Below are 17,561 nucleotides of genomic sequence, written 5' to 3'. Positions count from 1 at the left end.
GAACAGCGACGATGCAAAGGTACACAAGTCACAGCCGGCCCTAAAAAAGAATGGGGTGGCCATTTAGCCGTCGGCTGGCAGCCTGTCCCTCTGCTCCCAGAGCCCAGCAGTGAGCAGGGCACTGATCCATGCCCGTTTCCCGGGCTGGCCACACGGTGGGGCGGCCGGCCCGGCGCTGGCTCGGCGAGCATGGCTGCCCGCGCCCGGCAGGTGGCTCCTTCCGACCGCCAATGGCGCCCGCCCCGCTCCGCTCCCGCACCCCGGGCAGGCCCAAGCCTTCGGCTCCTCGGGTGAACAGTGCGGGTCGGCACTGCTTCCAGAGCGCCATGGCTTGGGCTGGGATGTAGCACACCTCTGGGTAAGGAATCCTTCTTGCAGCGCTACACGCATAAACAGGGTTGTAGTGGTTGGACGAGAATCGCATCTCAGTTCTGCTTGAGTAAATCTGAAATAGGTCAGCTGCAGCCAGTGGACATATTACAGATGGGAATGACAGGAGAATTTGGCCCATTGTTAAAATATCTTCATGTAGAAACAATGTAGGAAAATTGAACTATGACCAGGTTCCTTCATTGTGGGCTAATTTGACTCTAAAATGACCCCTCTCAAGTCGGTGAAGCTATGCAGGTGTGAAGGAGAGTGCACACAGAAGCCAGGACTGTTTGAGCTGCCTGATCCAAAAGGAACCATTTTGCATCTACTAATAAATGCAAATCTATATTTAAGGAAAATTATTTTCATATAAATATATATAAAATATACATATGTCTATATATATATATATATATATATATGTCTATACATATATAGACAGGCTTAGATCTTTAAGAGACACACTTCAAAGGGCCTTGTCTTATTGGAAAGTTCAGACTGAATCATACTTTCACTGTTCAATCACCATCTCCTAAATGTGCCTAAACTCTGGCAAAAATACTGATTTTAGGAAAAAAAAAAAAAAAAAAAAAAAAAAAAAAAAAAAAAGTACTGGTACAAAACATTTAAAAGGTGGAGACTTTTTGCTTGGGAAAATCTTCCAAAGTCTTCCAGTTTTGGCATGACTTCGTAACAGTCCTTCATTAAATTTGTTGCCATTTCTGCTGATAGTTCAGGTCAGTATTTGGAAAGAGGATCAAAGTGTGAAAGAAAAGGTACCCTTAGAATTTGTTTAAAAATTTATTAGGGTTTATTTCTTGGGAAGAGAATGCCCTTGCCTAATTGTTTTCCCTCTGTGTTAATTTTGGTTTTATTTCCCTCTGACATCCATTCTGATCACATTTTAAGTACTCCTCGGTTTCTAATGCTACTAAAGTTTTCCTTCTTCTGAAAGTCACACCATGCCTTTACTTTCCAAGATATATCTTCTGACACTAAGGGGGAAATATGAAAGCATAGGATAACACTGAAGCTGAGTTGATTTGTTCCACATTCACCTGACTATTGAAAACCCATCTTTCTTTTTCCCATATTAACCATTTCACACTTTCCTTTGAAATGTAGGAGGCTTATGAATTACAAGAGCTATGCTGTAGGTGTGAGTTACTTGAGCTCCTACCTCTTCCAGGATGAAGTCGTCACCTGCATCAATAAACCTCCAGAGCTATTTTTGGTAAGCTCCACTGGGCTCAGTGCCTCCTGGGGGTTCTTCCAAACCTCCTGCACTGCCTTCCATGGATTCCGTGGCAGTCAAAATGATTAAGAGTATTGCCTGAGAAATATGGGAACATTAATATTCTGAAACTATTTTTCTTGATTTTGCTGTGGTTTATCCAGATATTTTACATTTTCTGATCCACACTCTTGCTAGTATTAATGCTTCTTAGGAACACTAATGCCGTCATGAGAAGAACTAAGCTAACTGATTTCTCAGCTTGGGCTCTTCTTCCCTCTTTGATAATAAACATAATTCTGGCACCCTCCAGTTCCAGAAAACCAAGTAACAAAGTTAGTGTCCTTCTCAGAAAGCCTGACAAGGAAAGGGATTTGATGCAGCTGTCAGAAATGGGGAAACTAAAACGAAGCTCACAGTTTATCTGTGCACAGGAATGAGTGGCCTGATTTAAAAAATAAAAAAAAAAAAAAAGGCCATTTTTGCTGTAGGGTTGAAGCTCTGGTCCTAATCATTAAGTTGCTACAAGGCACATGCCAAGGTTTCAGGCAGCAGAATTGCTTGGATCATTTCCTATGCACTTTGCAGAGTGGCAATTAGCAGCACAGTGGCATTAACAAGACAGCTTTACGTGAGCTTTCAAAGTGAAAACAGAAAGAATCCCTAAAAGACCAACTACTTGTAAAATGTGAGAGGGAAGCTGTAGGCCTGGTTTTTCGGAGGTGGGTGCAAGGCTTTGCCCGCAGGCAGCGTGACCATCAATCGGAGCCACCCTCCACACCTCCCTGGCTCCTCCACGGAGGGGAAGCCTCCTGTCTTCTGCACTCGACCTTTGTGTTGCCTTTCCTGCACGGGAATGGATGCCACACGTCTCCAAGTGCCCTCTCATCCACATTTGCCGTAAACACCCAGAACACCTGTTTGCTCTGACTCACCCACTCCTCACACAGACTCTCCCTTTTTTTGACAGCAGACCTCACTCAGGTAGTATGTGCTGCTAATATCCTTTCAGGACCATGTAATAACATGCCTTCTATCCAATTCCTAACATCCTTCAATCAGCTCAGCCAGTGGGCTAACTGCTTACGCTCCTGTGATTTATATAAGTGCAATTAATTTAAACTGCATCACTCTGGTGCTATGCTGGTGAAAATGCCCCGAGAGGGAGAACCTCACTGGTGAATCAGACCCTTTGCTTTTAACAAACACACAAAAGAACAGATCCCGAGCCAGTGAAAATCTGCATGGCTCCATTCATTTCAACACACAAACTTAAACCAGCTCAAGGTCTGAATCACAGCTCATGTAACAGACTATTTAGATACAGACTAATGCCTCACATCCTGAAATGCAATGCTTTCCCAGAGCTGGCAGGGGACAGGGACTTGTCAGATGGAACAGAGCTGAGAGGGAAGCAGGACCACAAATGAAACCTTTTAAAAATGCTTTGTGGATTTCTTCATTTCTGTGGAGATGAGGAAAGTAACGGATTGTGTCTCTGGAAGCACTGCTCTCTCTTCTAGAAAAACCACCTCTGTTCCTTTTGCCCCAGCTACAAAGCAAGTACCTGCAAACTCCCTTTCTTTGCCACTTTCCCTTTCCTCCAATAGCCTGGATATGTTCCCTGTCATTTGGAAATTCATATGGCATCTTTCACTAAGACACCACAGTTAGATGCTGAGCAGATGAATCTTTTTAATCAGTTCTTGAAAATGGCTAACTTTCCCTGCACTTGTTTTGGTATTCCCCAAGATTAAGAAGTCATGCATCTTGACAAAGCACTTTGCTCTTGCATGTCTTAACAGACCCACCAGGCTTTTTTTTCTCTTCTTTTTTTTTTCTATTCCTTCACATCTATTCCAACACCTGCTGCAAAAACGTGTCGGGGTGGTCTCTGTAAAACACCCTCCACGCCTCCTCCCAAAAAGAGAGAGAGCTCCAGCATCACAGCAGCACAGCATGCTGGTATGTGCCCAGGCAGGTGTAGGTAATACACAACGAGGGGGGGAAGGGGTGGGGAGGGCAGACCAAGAGTCAATCAGAATGTAATTTGTGTTAGAAATTTACCAGCGTTCAGCTGTCCATATTTCCAAAATGCAAATATTGTAAAATTAAAAACCTACCTGGGACTAAATATCTCCTCTAAATCAATCTAGATAACCAGAACACTCTGTGGCCCATTTAAGAGACTTTCATCTTAAATGAAAAACATAACATAGATTATACCTTCATAGGAAATCAAGAGGTCCTAAAATATACTAATGGAGAAGGACATTTAAGAGACATTTAAATTACTCAGTCTATAATTTTGGGGGGGTTGCTTATCTATGCATCTTTTAACTGCTTTGGATAATTAGGAAAATTTCCTTGGCAGTGTCCTAAGATAGGCAAAAGAGTGACATAACTACTCCCAAGGAAAGAAAGATCGAGGTTTTGCATTCTGCAGATTTTTAAAGTAAAAGAGAAAATATTCTTCATCTGAGCAGACTGAAGCAGTATGCATATTATATAAAGACTATCACCCTGCTCTGAAATATAATCCTCCCAAGGCTTCTCTCTCTCCTTGAACTCACTTGCAGTATCTGTCTGGTGCTTCTGCCTGAAAGGGTGCAGGTTAGGGAGGCAGGCTGCTCGTCTCCAGCATTTCCTAAGCACAACTATTCAAAGGCAGCTCCCAAATGGAGCAGGCACTCATTCAGTTCAAAGCCTTCCATTAGGTTTGCCGGCCAGCTTGTTATCTTGTAGTGTCCTGTGTGTGTGTCTGTGTGTTTGCCCCTTCTGCTCTTAGCGAACAGTTTGTGCCATTGTAATTCTCATATCAAACATCTGGAAACCAGACTCTTTGAAAAGAAAAACGAAAAGAGATAGAAGAATAAAAAAGAAGAAAGGAAAATGAAAGGGGGGAGGAAAAAAATCAAAGAGGGGGGTAAGGGGAAAGGGGGGAAAGGTGGGAGGAAGAAGAAAAAGAAATTTCAGTTCTATGACTTATCCAGGTCTCTGTCAGAAAGAAAAAAATATGTATTTGAGCTGAATCAGTAAACTGACCTTTATTTTAAGGAATTTTGAGCAATACATTTTTGTAGACTGCAGTTCTACAGAGCCACATCCCCCCACCTCGGAGCAGGGCAACGCGCTCTGCTCGAGCTCTCTCCCCCGTTCACAGCTGTCTCCAGCGGGAGGAGCTGAAACCTGAACCAAACCCTCCGACTGGGATTGGATCCCTCAGCCAGCAGCCCCAGAGCCCTCCCAGAAAAACAGCCTCTTTGGAAAAGCGCTTGAGAACATCCCGAAGCGATTGGAGGAGCGGGAAACCCTTCCCCCCTGCACCTGACTCGTGGGTATTTACAGCACTTTTCAAGGCGGCTCGGCACTGCCACTGCACGAGCGGGAGTGGATGGGCTGCGCGGGGCCGGCAGCGCCGTAGGACCGGGACAGGGACCGGAGCGGGGACAGGAGCGGGGACAGGAGCGGCCCCGATGCGCCCGCAGTGACACCGCGTGTGCTGTGCCGCGCCACCCGACCGCCCGCCCGCCGCAAGGACACGGACCGCCAGAGGCACCCACCCTGCCTCCAAAATGCCACGCTCCTTCCTGGTCAAGAAGCATTTCAATTCCTCCAAGAAGCCGAATTACAGCGAGCTGGACACTCACACAGGTAACCCCAGGAAGCCGCGGTGGCACCGCGTCGCTGCCGAGGCTGCGGGCGTTGCGTGGCAGTGCTGAGAGGGGTGGGATTCTCTGCAGGCTGGAGGAGACGGGCTCGTTCATTGCTTGCTCTGTTTCTCCTGCTTACAAGGAGGGAGTTTTGAGAAATATGTCAGTGCTGACCAGAATGAATCATGAAAGTTTGCTCACCCACTTGAACTCAAGTTACTTAGAAAGGATTTGGAGTTTTCCGGTTCTGTATCTGTTGGTGGAGGAATTGAAACTTTTATTCAAATCCTTCAGGAAGTTTCACTGCTTCATTGTGTCGGGCTGCACAGATTTAGAAGCAGCATGCCGCCTTGAAGGGGCTCTCCAGCTGCAGTTTGCCTGTTCAAGGGCACTGTCTCTACCCATCAGAATATATGTATGAAACAGTATTTCCTGAATCCCCCTTATATTCAGATTACCTTACCGAGTGTTTCATTTATGCAGCTTTTAATCATTAAAGTATTTATTTTGCTACTTTTCGAAATACTTCTTAGTTTTCTTATCTTAAAATGTTCTTGTTTCTGCAGTGATTATATCCCCATACCTGTACGAAAGCTATCCAGTCCCTATCATACCACAGCCAGAGATCCTCAGCTCGGTAGCTTACAATCCCATCACTGTGTGGACTACAACTGGGCTGCTACCGTCTCCATTACCCAATGACCTCTCTCCACTTTCTGGATACCCCTCATCTTTGGGAAGAGTCAGCCCACCTCCACCTTCTGACACCTCCTCCAAAGATCACAGCGGCTCAGAAAGCCCCATTAGCGATGAAGAAGAGAGAATCCAGTCAAAGCTTTCAGACCCTCATGCAATCGAAGCTGAAAAGTTCCAGTGCAGTTTGTGCAACAAGACCTATTCGACTTTCTCTGGCTTGGCCAAACACAAGCAGCTGCACTGTGATGCCCAGTCTAGGAAATCGTTCAGCTGCAAGTACTGTGACAAGGAGTACGTCAGCCTGGGAGCGCTCAAGATGCACATCAGGACCCACACGCTACCTTGTGTCTGCAAGATCTGCGGCAAGGCTTTCTCTAGACCTTGGCTGCTGCAAGGACACATTCGAACTCACACTGGTAAGGGCAAGCGTTACATTTGCTGTCTCTTGTTGCTATAACATCGGGATGCCTTTTTGCTATTTTTCTCCACAGGTGGAAAAAACAGCAGCGTTTCTTAGCTAACCTTGAAATGCATCCACAGAATTTCAAATAAATCATTAAAAGGCTAAATTCCCCTTCTTGCAGGGAGAGAGGGAAGGTGGGACGGGGGGGGAGTTTAGCATGGTCTCATAACTTCAGGCTAGATATTGGCATAAATCAGCATCGCTTCCTTGATAATTTTAGGATAGTTTAGCCCATTTCCACTAGCTGAAGCTTCTGCTTTAAGGATTTTATGTTAACTTTCAGGCTTTGGAAATTTGCTGACTTTGAGAAGGGTCCAGCTGCCTCTGAAATCAGGCAGCAAAAAACAGGCAATGCAGGAGGGGCTGCTTTCCTTAAGCTGCTGGCGAGTTTGTGCTGCCTCAGGTCCTTAAGAATTAGAAACCCATCCTCGGCAAAGTGAGGTAAAAATGGGGTTTGAGTATAACAATGTCTGTACAGCTGTTTGCTGCTTATCAGTCAAAGCCCTTGCTCCCCAGTAATTCACACAGCAATAAGCAGAAAATGTTCTATGAAAATATTTGAAAATATTGGAAGGAGCCCAGTCTAAAAGTACTGCGTGCACCTGTAGATGCAGAAGGTGTCAGCAGCTTGTTTTCAGAGACTCCACTTCACAACATATTCTCAATGGACTGGGGGTCTGTAAGAGAGCCAGCAGTGCTGAAAGTTGCTGTATCTGTGGCCTGATTTAACTTTTTATGAGACTTTTTTTCTTTTCTTATAACAAGTCATTTCTGTTTGTTCTTTTTTTTTCTTAGGATAAAAGCAGGCTTTACTTATCCCAAACATGTTGGGGATTTTTTTGTTTTGTTTTGGTTTTTTTTATAATTTTTCCTCTTTTTCTCTTGATGTTTCTTTTGTAGGAGAGAAGCCATTTTCCTGTCCTCACTGCAACAGGGCTTTTGCAGACAGATCCAATCTGAGGGCTCATCTGCAGACCCACTCAGATGTGAAGAAATACCAGTGCAAAAATTGCTCCAAAACTTTCTCCAGAATGTCTCTTCTGCACAAACATGAGGAATCTGGCTGCTGTGTAGCACACTGAGTCATGCTGTCAATGTTTACCTGGACTCAATGCATTTCTCCACTTCTTTTCCAAGTGATAAGTGGAAATCCAAAGGCGTTTTCTCATCTACTTTTCAGCCAAAATAAAAAACCAAACCAAAAAACAAAGAAAGCAAACCACCATCAAACAAGCAAACAAATAAACTAGTTGAAGAATTTAGAATGTCAGTAGAAATGAGCTTTAAGTAGTTTCTGTTCTGCCATACATTTGCCTTTTTAAGTGTGAATTCTGAAATAGGGGGAAAGACGCCATGCATGACATTTCAAGTAGATCTAAAGGAAGAAGCATTATCAGCTTTCTTTATAGATGAAGCCAAATATAGGTCATCTTTTTTTGCTTAGAAAAGGCTTCAAAGTTAACAATACATTCCTGCCAAGCCATTTCAACCAAAGAAACAGTATTTTAAGTGGAAATTTTAATGAAAAAAAACTACCCAAGTGAATTTTGCTAGACACCATTTATCTCAGGTGCCTTAAAAAGTATTCCAAGTTTACCTTAGTAACTGTTTAATATTATTCATTGCTGGGTTTTTTTATATTTTATTAGAAGCCAAGGCCTTTATTAATGACCTGACATGCTTTAAAACTGCATAATTAAAAGAGGGAAAAAAGTATAAGAGAATGTACGAACAAAATAAAAGCCACAAATTAACTGCATGTGCCTTAAAAAATAAATAAACAAAGATAATACTGTAGCTTCAAACATTCCTGGTGCATGCTTGACCATCCTTTAGTATGGAATAGTTCATCTAAACTTAATTTTTGTTTTAAAAAACGGGAATAAGTGCAAGAGAGGGGATCCACGGGAGTTTTACAATTATTTTTTTTTAAATGCACAAAGGAAATGCAATATTTTCAGCATTACCCCTCCAAGTGCCTTTTTTATTGATGATTTTGTAAAGTATGTGGACATAATGTAAATATTTTTATTTTTATATGATTGAATGTGTTATGAATGAAAGCAAATTGTTGCCCATAGCAGCATCTATAGATAACTTGAAGAAAGCGTGAAGTGAAATTGATGTTGTTTTCTAGCCACTTTTTTACAATAAACATTTTTAAGTAAAATTTCTGTTGTTTGTTCTAATTAAACAGCTGTGTGTGTGCTTTATAACATAGAAAAATATGAATGTCTCTACATAACCAAATGAAGATAAAAGTGAATTTCAGATGTGAAAACTTACTCCACAAGTTCAAAACATTAGAAAGGAATATATACATTGCATGTTAAATGATTTCTAAGCCTTTCACTTCATTTTTCTAAGCAGTGCTTTAAAACACTTGCTTTTCTCCTACTTAAAACACTATGACAACATTGTGAAATATATTTTAGCAACAACATGTAAGAGCAATGCATTTTTCTTGCATTTTAACAGAAGAAAGGATGCTATTAGAGAGGCTCCATGGTACTTTCCCTGAGACTTTCACATCAGGGAATATGGGTCTGATCCAAAGTTAATTAAAGTCAGTGGAGTTCAGCAATGTTTGCATGATGCTCTTTTAAAGTAGCAGTCAATTCACAGTACATTATACTTCATATGGCAATTTCAAGATGATTAAGGATATTTTATTAAAATGTATTGCATATCAGAACTGTCAAGCAAATACATTGTAACTTTCTATCAGCTAGTATATCACAGCAAAGAAGTTATTCTATAATAAAATTATTCTATAATAAAAAGTGAAAAATTCTTCAGGTGATATGACTAGGCAATCCAAGATCTGAACTACATGAAGGTATTATAACTTCAAAAAAACATCTCACCATTCCTGACTGGTGTGAAACAACACCATTTTCAACTTTTAGCCAAGTATGAAGCTAGAGACCAGAAAAGAACCAGCTGGCATCCAGTCTGAAGACCCCTGTGTCTACACTAGGGTACCAACCAGAGCAAGTAATAGCAAAAATAAAATTCCAATAATTTACCAATAATGTTACTGATGTGTAAGCACAAGATGAGCGTTTCTTGAAAAAATTTTTTTTTTATTTCAGCGAAATAATTCAATTAATTATAAATACCTTCTGTCTCCTCCAGCCCAGTTCTGGAGGAGGGCATCAGCAGGACTGCACTGGAATAATGCAGGCAATAGGCAGAAAGTTTGCACCTTTGCTCCACAGAAAGCATGATACTGAAAAATGAAGGTGAAATGAAGCTTTCATATTCTCTAAACATTATAACAATAATTGTCTAGGAGCTGCTAGATTTTTTTTTTTCAGGAAATAGCTGGAGAGTTCAAGAAAGATAGGGTTAGTGGGAATTTGTGAGGTAACATTTCAAAATGAACACATGAAGGCATCAAATACCCTTGAAAAGTTTCATGTGGTTTCTCTATTGATTTGCACTTCCATGTCATTGCTTTGAAGTTTGTAGGCTCCAGCAGCTCTTTGTGCAGCTCCTTCTTCCCAGAGCAAAGCTTACTGGGGTATGAGTAAAGCTCTGGCAGTCAAAAGCTATTTGTACTGCTCTTAGGTTTGCTCTCCTGTGCTGTGCCACAAAGATGTTTCCATTGTTTTAATTCACACTTTAAATTCTCTACGCCCATAGTAAATTAAATAGTGTAAGAGCTTGACTTCTTGAGTGAGTGGAAATGTTACTGCTGTCCTCAAGGGAAATCAGATGAAAAAGTTCATCAAAATACAGTATGCTAAACCAAACACAAGTGGAACTGGTCTGATTTGGAGATGACAATTAAGATATGCTACTTTGCATGCCTGTAACACCTGTACTCATAAAACACAAAGATGGGAAAGGCTAGAAGCTCTTTTGGCTCATCTTCGTAATTGAAACAGAGCACTCTATCACATATCCCAGCTCTCTGTCCAGTTGCAGCATAAACTTCCCAAGCAGCTAAATTTCTCTGCTTTTCCTGTGTGACTGCTTTCTATTCCCTGTCAAGACTACTCCAAAATATATTCCATTAATAGTTTTACTTCATTACCTTAGAAATGCCCTTCTGCACCTGCATAAGCTATTTATCAATGTAAATTGAATTCTGTTCTGAGCTTCTGGTTGATGACTCCTATGACTTTCTCAACACACAGTGGAGAAGCTCCCTCCAAGGGCAATCTGCCCATTGAATCTCTTTGGCCATTGCAACGTTTTTCATAACACAACTCTTATTCTATATCCAAGTAATCTTTTAAATTTTTTAAAACTTTCTTAAGAAAACATGGTGCCTGTACTCTGACTATCTTCACCGCTTATTTTCTGAAATCTGCCACTTTTTTACTTTTTGTTTTACAGAATGTGGTCCAAATCCTTCCTTTAGGATGCTCTGTCCACCTACTTTCAGTGATGTTCTTTCACTGTTCAGACAAGTGTAGAACCACCTGAGCCCTTGGGAAGTTACAAGTTAAATATATTAATTTCTCAAGGCTGAAGACAATAATTGATTCACTTTTGCTTCCATGTCTTTCTTCCCTTGCTTCTGTTTGGGCATGTTTTTCACTTCAGAGGCTGCAGAATGAAGGGAGATGTGCATGAAGTGAAGACAGAACAAAGTACACTTTTAAGCTCAAAGCACTGCAATTAACCTACCATGTAATGCAGTTAGGAAAAGCGTGTTACACACTCACCAAAGGGTTAAAAGAAGTGCCTCTCAGATTAAGGCACCATGAAATCTTCATTCTGTATTTTGCTCTATTATTCAGATTATTATAGTCCTCTTGTCATTAAGCAAACTCAGGGCTTATTACTCTAAGCCCCATAAAATCATACAAAAATGAAACACCGTAAAGATCCCATAATTTCAATTAAAAAGAAAACAATGGGAAACCTGGTAACTTAATTCTGATGTCTTGTGCAACAGCTGATTTTCCCTGCCACAAAATAAATCAATGTTTAATTTGAAAACATATTTTTATTTTTGAATAAGACATTTTCAGTTACAAGTATTATTGCTTTGGAAATAATGGGTTTTACTAGCTGTCCCAAGTGTTTGGTTTTGTCTCTTTAAAGTAGGTGTTCTAAAAGTTAGATTATATGAATTATAACTCTGGTTCACAGAAATATGAGTGGAAGGCAAGAAGTGCACTCCAACCTGTGTATATTGTAGCATCAAATGGTAGCTGCAAGAAATAAGAACAGATAGTTCAAGTGAACCACGCATGACTGAGGTGGGAAATCATCTCTGCATATTGACTAGTCCAGCCCCCCTGCTCAAAGCAGGGTCAGGAAAGCAGTCTGGCCAGGACTGTGTTCAGGTGGGGTTGTGATATCTCAAAGAGTGGAGGCTCTCTGACCTCTCTGGGCAGCCTCTGCCAGTGTTCAGTCACACTTACAGTACCTGAGGGGGGTTTCTTGCATTTAAGTGGAATTTTCTGTGCTTCAGATGATGTGCACTGTCACTGGGCAGCATTAAGAGTCTGACTCTATTCTTCACTCCCTCACATCAGGAATTTATACCCATAAGTAAGATCTTCCTTGAGCTTTTTCTCCAATATGAGAGATGCTCCAATCTCTTAATTCCCTCTGTGGTTCTTCACTGGACTCTGAAATTCTCATGTCAGCCTGGTGAGCTCAGAACTGGACCTAGTGCTGCAGATGGGCTGCACCAGTGCTGAGTAGAGGTGGAAATACCATTCAGTTCCTCATAGGAGGCTGACAGGATGCATAAAATTTGTGGGAAAAGCCAAAGTAGTAGAAAAGAAACAAAAAGGATGCTTGCATTCTCTATTGCTTCTACCCAAAATTTTTCATACATTCTAAATACATACAAAGTCCTGAGGAACCTTGAAGGTTGTGGAGTGTGGGACTGTGTTTTCCAAGGACAGAAAAATTTTCCCTGTCCCATTGAAGACTGCAGCATAAGGGTGTCTCAGCCAAACCACACTACAGAATAAAATCAAAAAATAAAATAAAATAAAAAAATTAACAAGTGCATCTGGTTTTATATGTTTGGCAGTTTGGCCACCTTGTTCCTTTCCACTTACTTTTCCAATACTTTAAGAATGCCATCCAAACCAATTGTTTATTTTCTTCTTACGATGCACTCATCATTATGGGTACAAAAACCTAAGTGCTAATTCATGGCCCTCCTTCTTTTGTTCTCCCCACATCCCTACAAGACAAAAGTCATGCAACAATTGTTTTTTGTTCCGTCACCTCTATCCCTTTTACCTGGGTATTGAATATTCCTGTCTCTTGTTTGTGTACCTCTTTGATCTACTGTCTAGTGCATACACTAAGTAGCTGCAAGATTGAAGGTCATAGGCAGCCCTTGCTTAGAAGGAATAAAAGACCTTTTATATCTTTCAGTTGTACAAACGTATTTTTAATTTTTTTTCTGTCATAAGAAGACATGGAAAACAGGAATCACATGAATGCCAGCTCAAATTCACATGTTTTCAATATTTTTAGTAGCCTTCACTCTGTGAACTTGAAAGAGCAACTGAGGTACATGCATCTGCACTTTTTTTTTTCACACAAATAGATGTAGAGCTGAAAATTCAAACACAAAAATCCTTTCACTTCAGCCCTGGCTTGGGGGCTCTACTTAAGAAAATCCTTCAGAAAAGTCCCTTATTTTGTTGATAGAAGACCTCTCAATTTAAAAAAGTGGATTTAAATGCAAACACAAGGGTGCTGTCTAGCAGGACAAAGTCAAAGAATGGTGTTCTTCAAGCTGTTTGTCCATCCACTCAGCATAGGAATAACTGACAATGCCACACATTCTATATAAGAATAGTTTCCGAGTTTATCTTTATTTTATTTATCCTATAAAACAGGGCATTTTGCCTAAGCACAGGAGACTACAGAAATCCATTCCTCACTTTACAAAGCCCCTACATTCTCCTTCCCTCTCATGTTTTAGCCCATTCAATTACTGCTTTCGCTGCCTTGCATAGGAGTCATCTCCTTCCCAGATGTGTCTAACAGGGAGTCAGAGTCACAGAACTTTTAATGCTAGAGAGATGTGAGCATTTCTGTGCCTTCTACACAGCCCTAGACATGGGTGTGAGCAACAATTGTTCTGTGGAGGGCCATCAAATGGCAGCAGCCACTGACCATCCCCCCTCCACACCTTTTCAAAGGTGTGACCTGGGCATGTGGGAGCTTTCCTGCATTCCTGCAAGGAGGGTCTCACAGATCCCTCTCAGAGAAGTGCCTACCTCCCCCTGAGTCCAGTGGGCACCCAGTACAGGCTCTGAACATCTGAGTGCCATCAGACATCTGCTAAGTCACTAATAAGAAGCAGTTAAAGTATAAAGTTGCACTGCAATTAGCTCAGATTTTGCACATGTCCCTAAACCAAAGAAAATTCCTTTGAATGTAACCTGCCCTCTCATGTGGGCCGGCAGATCATCCAGAGCTGACAATGAATAAAGAGCTAGAAGAATGAAAAGTGACAGTTATTAAGTAACTTCAGTAAAAATTAAATGAAAAACAATCAGCAAATCAAAGTAATAATATTATACATAAAAGACTAATAAAAATCCCCCCATCTCAGTTAAAGCTCCATTGTATTTGGCATTAAGTCATTAATTTTTTACATTTTTAAACATTATAAAAGATATTTTGCAAGACAGTTCACCAAGATTTATAGCAAAGTATTCACTATTCATCTGTAATACATGAAACCAGGCCAGGTTGCTATGTCCTAAGGAAATTGAAAAAAGAATCTCATGACTCGTGATGGACTTTTCATGGTGTTTGTAAAACAGCTTGTCATTTTAGCCCAGATCCCAACTAGTTCTGACTGGACAAGGCCAACATTGAAAAACAGTCAGGATTTTTGGAAATCTCTCACATAGTGACAGAAAATAATTTTTTATTTGGAAAATGGCTTTCTGCTCCTAGGTAGTTTCAAGAAATTGCTCCACTCCTCTTCTCTGTCCCCACTTTTCCAACTATTAGCAGGAAAAAATAGTTGCAATTGTTGATAATTTCATTTCCCAGGGACCTTTTCTCAGAGGTTTGAAAGTCATGGCTGTAGTTTGGTGGTCACAGCAGATGACTGAGAGCTGCTCCTGAATATTTGAACCCAAATGATTTGTTGGTCCACAGACAAATATGCCAGCTTGTCCCACTGGCTGGACATCAGTGGTTCTGGAAACAAGGATAAGAAAAAAAAGGTCCCAGGGACTGTTGAAATGTAAGCCTTCAATAGGAGGACATGGTAGTTAGTAGATATTTACAAGCAGAAAATATCAATTACAAATAATCTTCCAGGTCATTCAGGAAAAACTCAAAAATTCAGTACTGCTTAGAGTTGAGAAGAAATTTTGACTCTAATTAAGACTGATCTGACAAATCAGGTATGTGCCATCATTGTTCTTATTGCCACAAATAGTTCTGACAAATAGTTCTGACAAATAGTCAGAACTAAGGCTGTAGTAGATTTATTTTAATTGCACATGCAGAAACTACAAATAAGAGGAACATCCAAAACCATGTTAAGCTATATATATTTTTGTATCTATATAAAAACAAGTAAAATTAAATACACAGAATTAAAGTTAGGGAAATTCTTTAAGGAACAGCCCACTCACAATGCTAGTTAGCTTAAAAGCAGGTATCTCAGATATATGGTTGTTTTCCAGTTTAAAAAAAATAAATAAATAAAAATAAAAAGATCATGCTTCAGTTTTAACAAAATTACATAGATTCCTAAAGGAAACTGAGTTATTTTGACAATCATAATAGAAAGCTCCTACAGTTTTTATGTCTTTGTGTGCCATTCTGTGGAAGCAATTCTATGCACAGGGCATCCTGGGATTGTCCCTCCCATTCAGTGGTTTTCTCACCTTGTATTTGCCCCTATCAAAAGGTTTTGAATCTACATGGACATTTGGTGACAGAAATGGAATGATTCCTTTGCTACAGTGTGATCCCATGTACTGCATCACATATATTTGTTTTGTATATAGTGTTAAGAAGGGAGCATGGCCAGAAGACTGCAAGCCTAGCTATCTTGTTCTCCCTAAAACACCGTCATACTTAGAGCTCTGTGGATCCTTTCTTCTAGTAAATTCCTTTTTTCTTCCTCTATAGTTGCCCAGGCTGAAGAGGGATCAGAATTATCTGTGGTGCGTTCTTGCCTTTTCCTGCTCTGCTACAGTTTCTATGTCAGACTGTACTCACTATGATGAGGTTGCAATTCTGAGCTTCTGTGGTAAGTTTATAGCCTTTTTAACATCTTTTTCCTTGGTCTTTATTACATACTAACGGAAAGAATGTACAATATGGACTTACTCTTTAGGCCAAGTACAAGGGATTTTTGAAAGTACAATTCCTCACCATTTTTCAGATAACTTGCAGACATGATATTAAATCTCAGTATGTTTGATAAACTTTTCAGTTCATCTTAGTGTTCTGGTTTCAGCTGGGAGATAATTAATTTCCCTCTTAATAGTTGTTGAAGTGCTCTGTTTTGGATCTATTATGAGAATAATGTTGATAACACACCGTTGTTGTTGCTAAGTAGTGCTTACCCTAAATCAAGGACTTTTCAGTGTCCCATGCACTGCCAGCAAGCAGCTGCACAAAAAGACAGGAGGGACCACAGCCAGGACAACTCACCTGAACTGGCCAAAGGGATATTCCTTACCACAGCATGCCCAGTATATAAATGGGGGGCACTGGCTGGGAAGTGCCACTGCTAGCTCAGGAACTGGCTGGACATTGGTCAACAGGTGGTGAGTAATTTTGTCATGAGTCACTTATTTCTCTTGGGTTTTATTCCTTCTCTGTTTACTTTTCACCATATTTTTAACTCTGTTTGAATTGTCAAACTGTTCTTAACCCACCAAGACCACTACCTTTTTCTGATTCTCTTCCCCAACCCAGTAGAGAAATGAGAAAATGCTTGGTGTGGTACTTAGTTGCTGACTGGGGTTAGATCACAACACTTTGATATTTAAACACCTTGTTTATATCTCCCTGTTTAAAATTAAAAGTAAAAATTTCACAAGAGATTTCTGGAAGACAATCTGAAATTATGGCTCTTCTCTTTGCACTTTAAGCTGATATGTTTGAGAAAGGAACTGCTGCATGTACAATGCTTGCTGCTTTGGCACTGTGAGAAGAAGTGTCATAGTTCTTAAAGAAAATAAATGCCTGCTTTCTTCTTAGGTCACTAATGGAGAGGAAGGATCTGTTCTGCAGCATTTGTAAAAACACAAACATGTTGCCATCATATGAGTGATTTTTGTCCCCCCTTTAAACAGGAAACAGCTTTTAGGACTTCCAGTCCAGATAATCTTCTCTTGCTTTGTTCCTAAACATAAGAGTTTTTGTCTGAGAAAAATCTTAGAATGTGGCATTGCACGTTTTTAGGAGCCCATAACTAAAATTGCAGCATATATTACCTACACAGACAAACACTATATTACAGTATCCATGCAGTCCCCCATTTTGAAGGAAGGAAGACAAATTTTGACATACTTTGAAGGGGTGCCATGGAAAGTCAAACCATGCATTTGTATTGCCCCTTTTCTGACATGTTATGACCAAATCAAACTCCCCAGGAGCAGGACTCTCTCCTCCCTTGAGCCAGAGCCACTCTCATGAATGACTTGTCCTTTAGCCTTATTCTCATGCTCTTTAAATCTCTGGAAGTGGTGCCTAACACGTTGCCAGGAGCCATCATGCTCTGATGTGGTACAGCTGGGAAAAAAAGTAGGCCAGTATTTCAGTGAAGTATCCAAAAACAATTCTCCCCTCCAGGAGATTTTGCTGATGTAACTGTGCAAAAAAACTCCCCCAGCATATACGCAACTCATAATGACAAAGTGTCCAGCAGTGCTTCTCCTGGTTGCCCAAGCACAAGAGCAACTTGCAAGCTAATATCACATCACTGGATTTCAGCTTTTGTCAGTGCAGAAGTGTTGGAGGGGGAAAAGAAAAAAGTAAGGGAAGAAAACATTAAAACATCAGTGCTGCAGTCTAGGAAAAAGTTCCTGACACAGACCTGATCTGAGTCTAAGGACAGTACAGCTTACACACCTTGCTCCCAAGATTTGACCTAAAGTATAGCCCAGACATTAATGCTCAAGTGGTAGGGTCTTGATTTGGCTCATGATGGGAATTAGGGTCAGAA

At 40.7% G+C, this 17,561-nt stretch overlaps 1 protein-coding gene across 2 annotated transcripts; it reads left to right on the top strand.

The window, feature by feature from the left end:
• The first annotated feature begins 4,875 nt into the window (after positions 1-4,875).
• Positions 4,876-8,588, top strand: SNAI2 (snail family transcriptional repressor 2). 2 transcript variants are annotated; one of them, XM_079300005.1, is made up of 4 exons: positions 4,889-5,026; positions 5,072-5,260; positions 5,826-6,371; positions 7,319-8,588. In XM_079300005.1, exons 2-4 carry the CDS (start codon positions 5,182-5,184, stop codon positions 7,498-7,500), a joined length of 807 nt encoding a protein of 268 aa, XP_079156131.1. In that variant the 5' UTR covers positions 4,889-5,026; positions 5,072-5,181; the 3' UTR covers positions 7,501-8,588. The 2 variants fall into 2 exon arrangements, with proteins under 2 accessions (XP_079156130.1, XP_079156131.1); XM_079300004.1 differs by having other exon boundaries at positions 4,876-5,260.
• Positions 8,589-17,561: the final 8,973 nt, after the last annotated feature.

This window comes from Erithacus rubecula (assembly GCF_903797595.1).
Source record: "Erithacus rubecula genome assembly, chromosome: 3".
In the NCBI taxonomy this organism is placed as follows: Eukaryota; Metazoa; Chordata; class Aves; order Passeriformes; family Muscicapidae; genus Erithacus; species Erithacus rubecula.
This window is presented reverse-complemented; position numbering and strand designations above follow the sequence as displayed.

Excerpts from the sequence above, each read along its gene's own strand:
- SNAI2 (XM_079300004.1), top strand. The coding sequence starts at position 5,182 with ATGCCACGCTCCTTCCTGGTCAAGAAGCATTTCAATTCCTCCAAGAAG. Across the intron at positions 5,261-5,825 it reads CGAGCTGGACACTCACACAG|TGATTATATCCCCATACCTG; the intron begins GTAACCCCAGGA and ends TTGTTTCTGCAG. Across the intron at positions 6,372-7,318 it reads ACACATTCGAACTCACACTG|GAGAGAAGCCATTTTCCTGT; the intron begins GTAAGGGCAAGC and ends TTTCTTTTGTAG.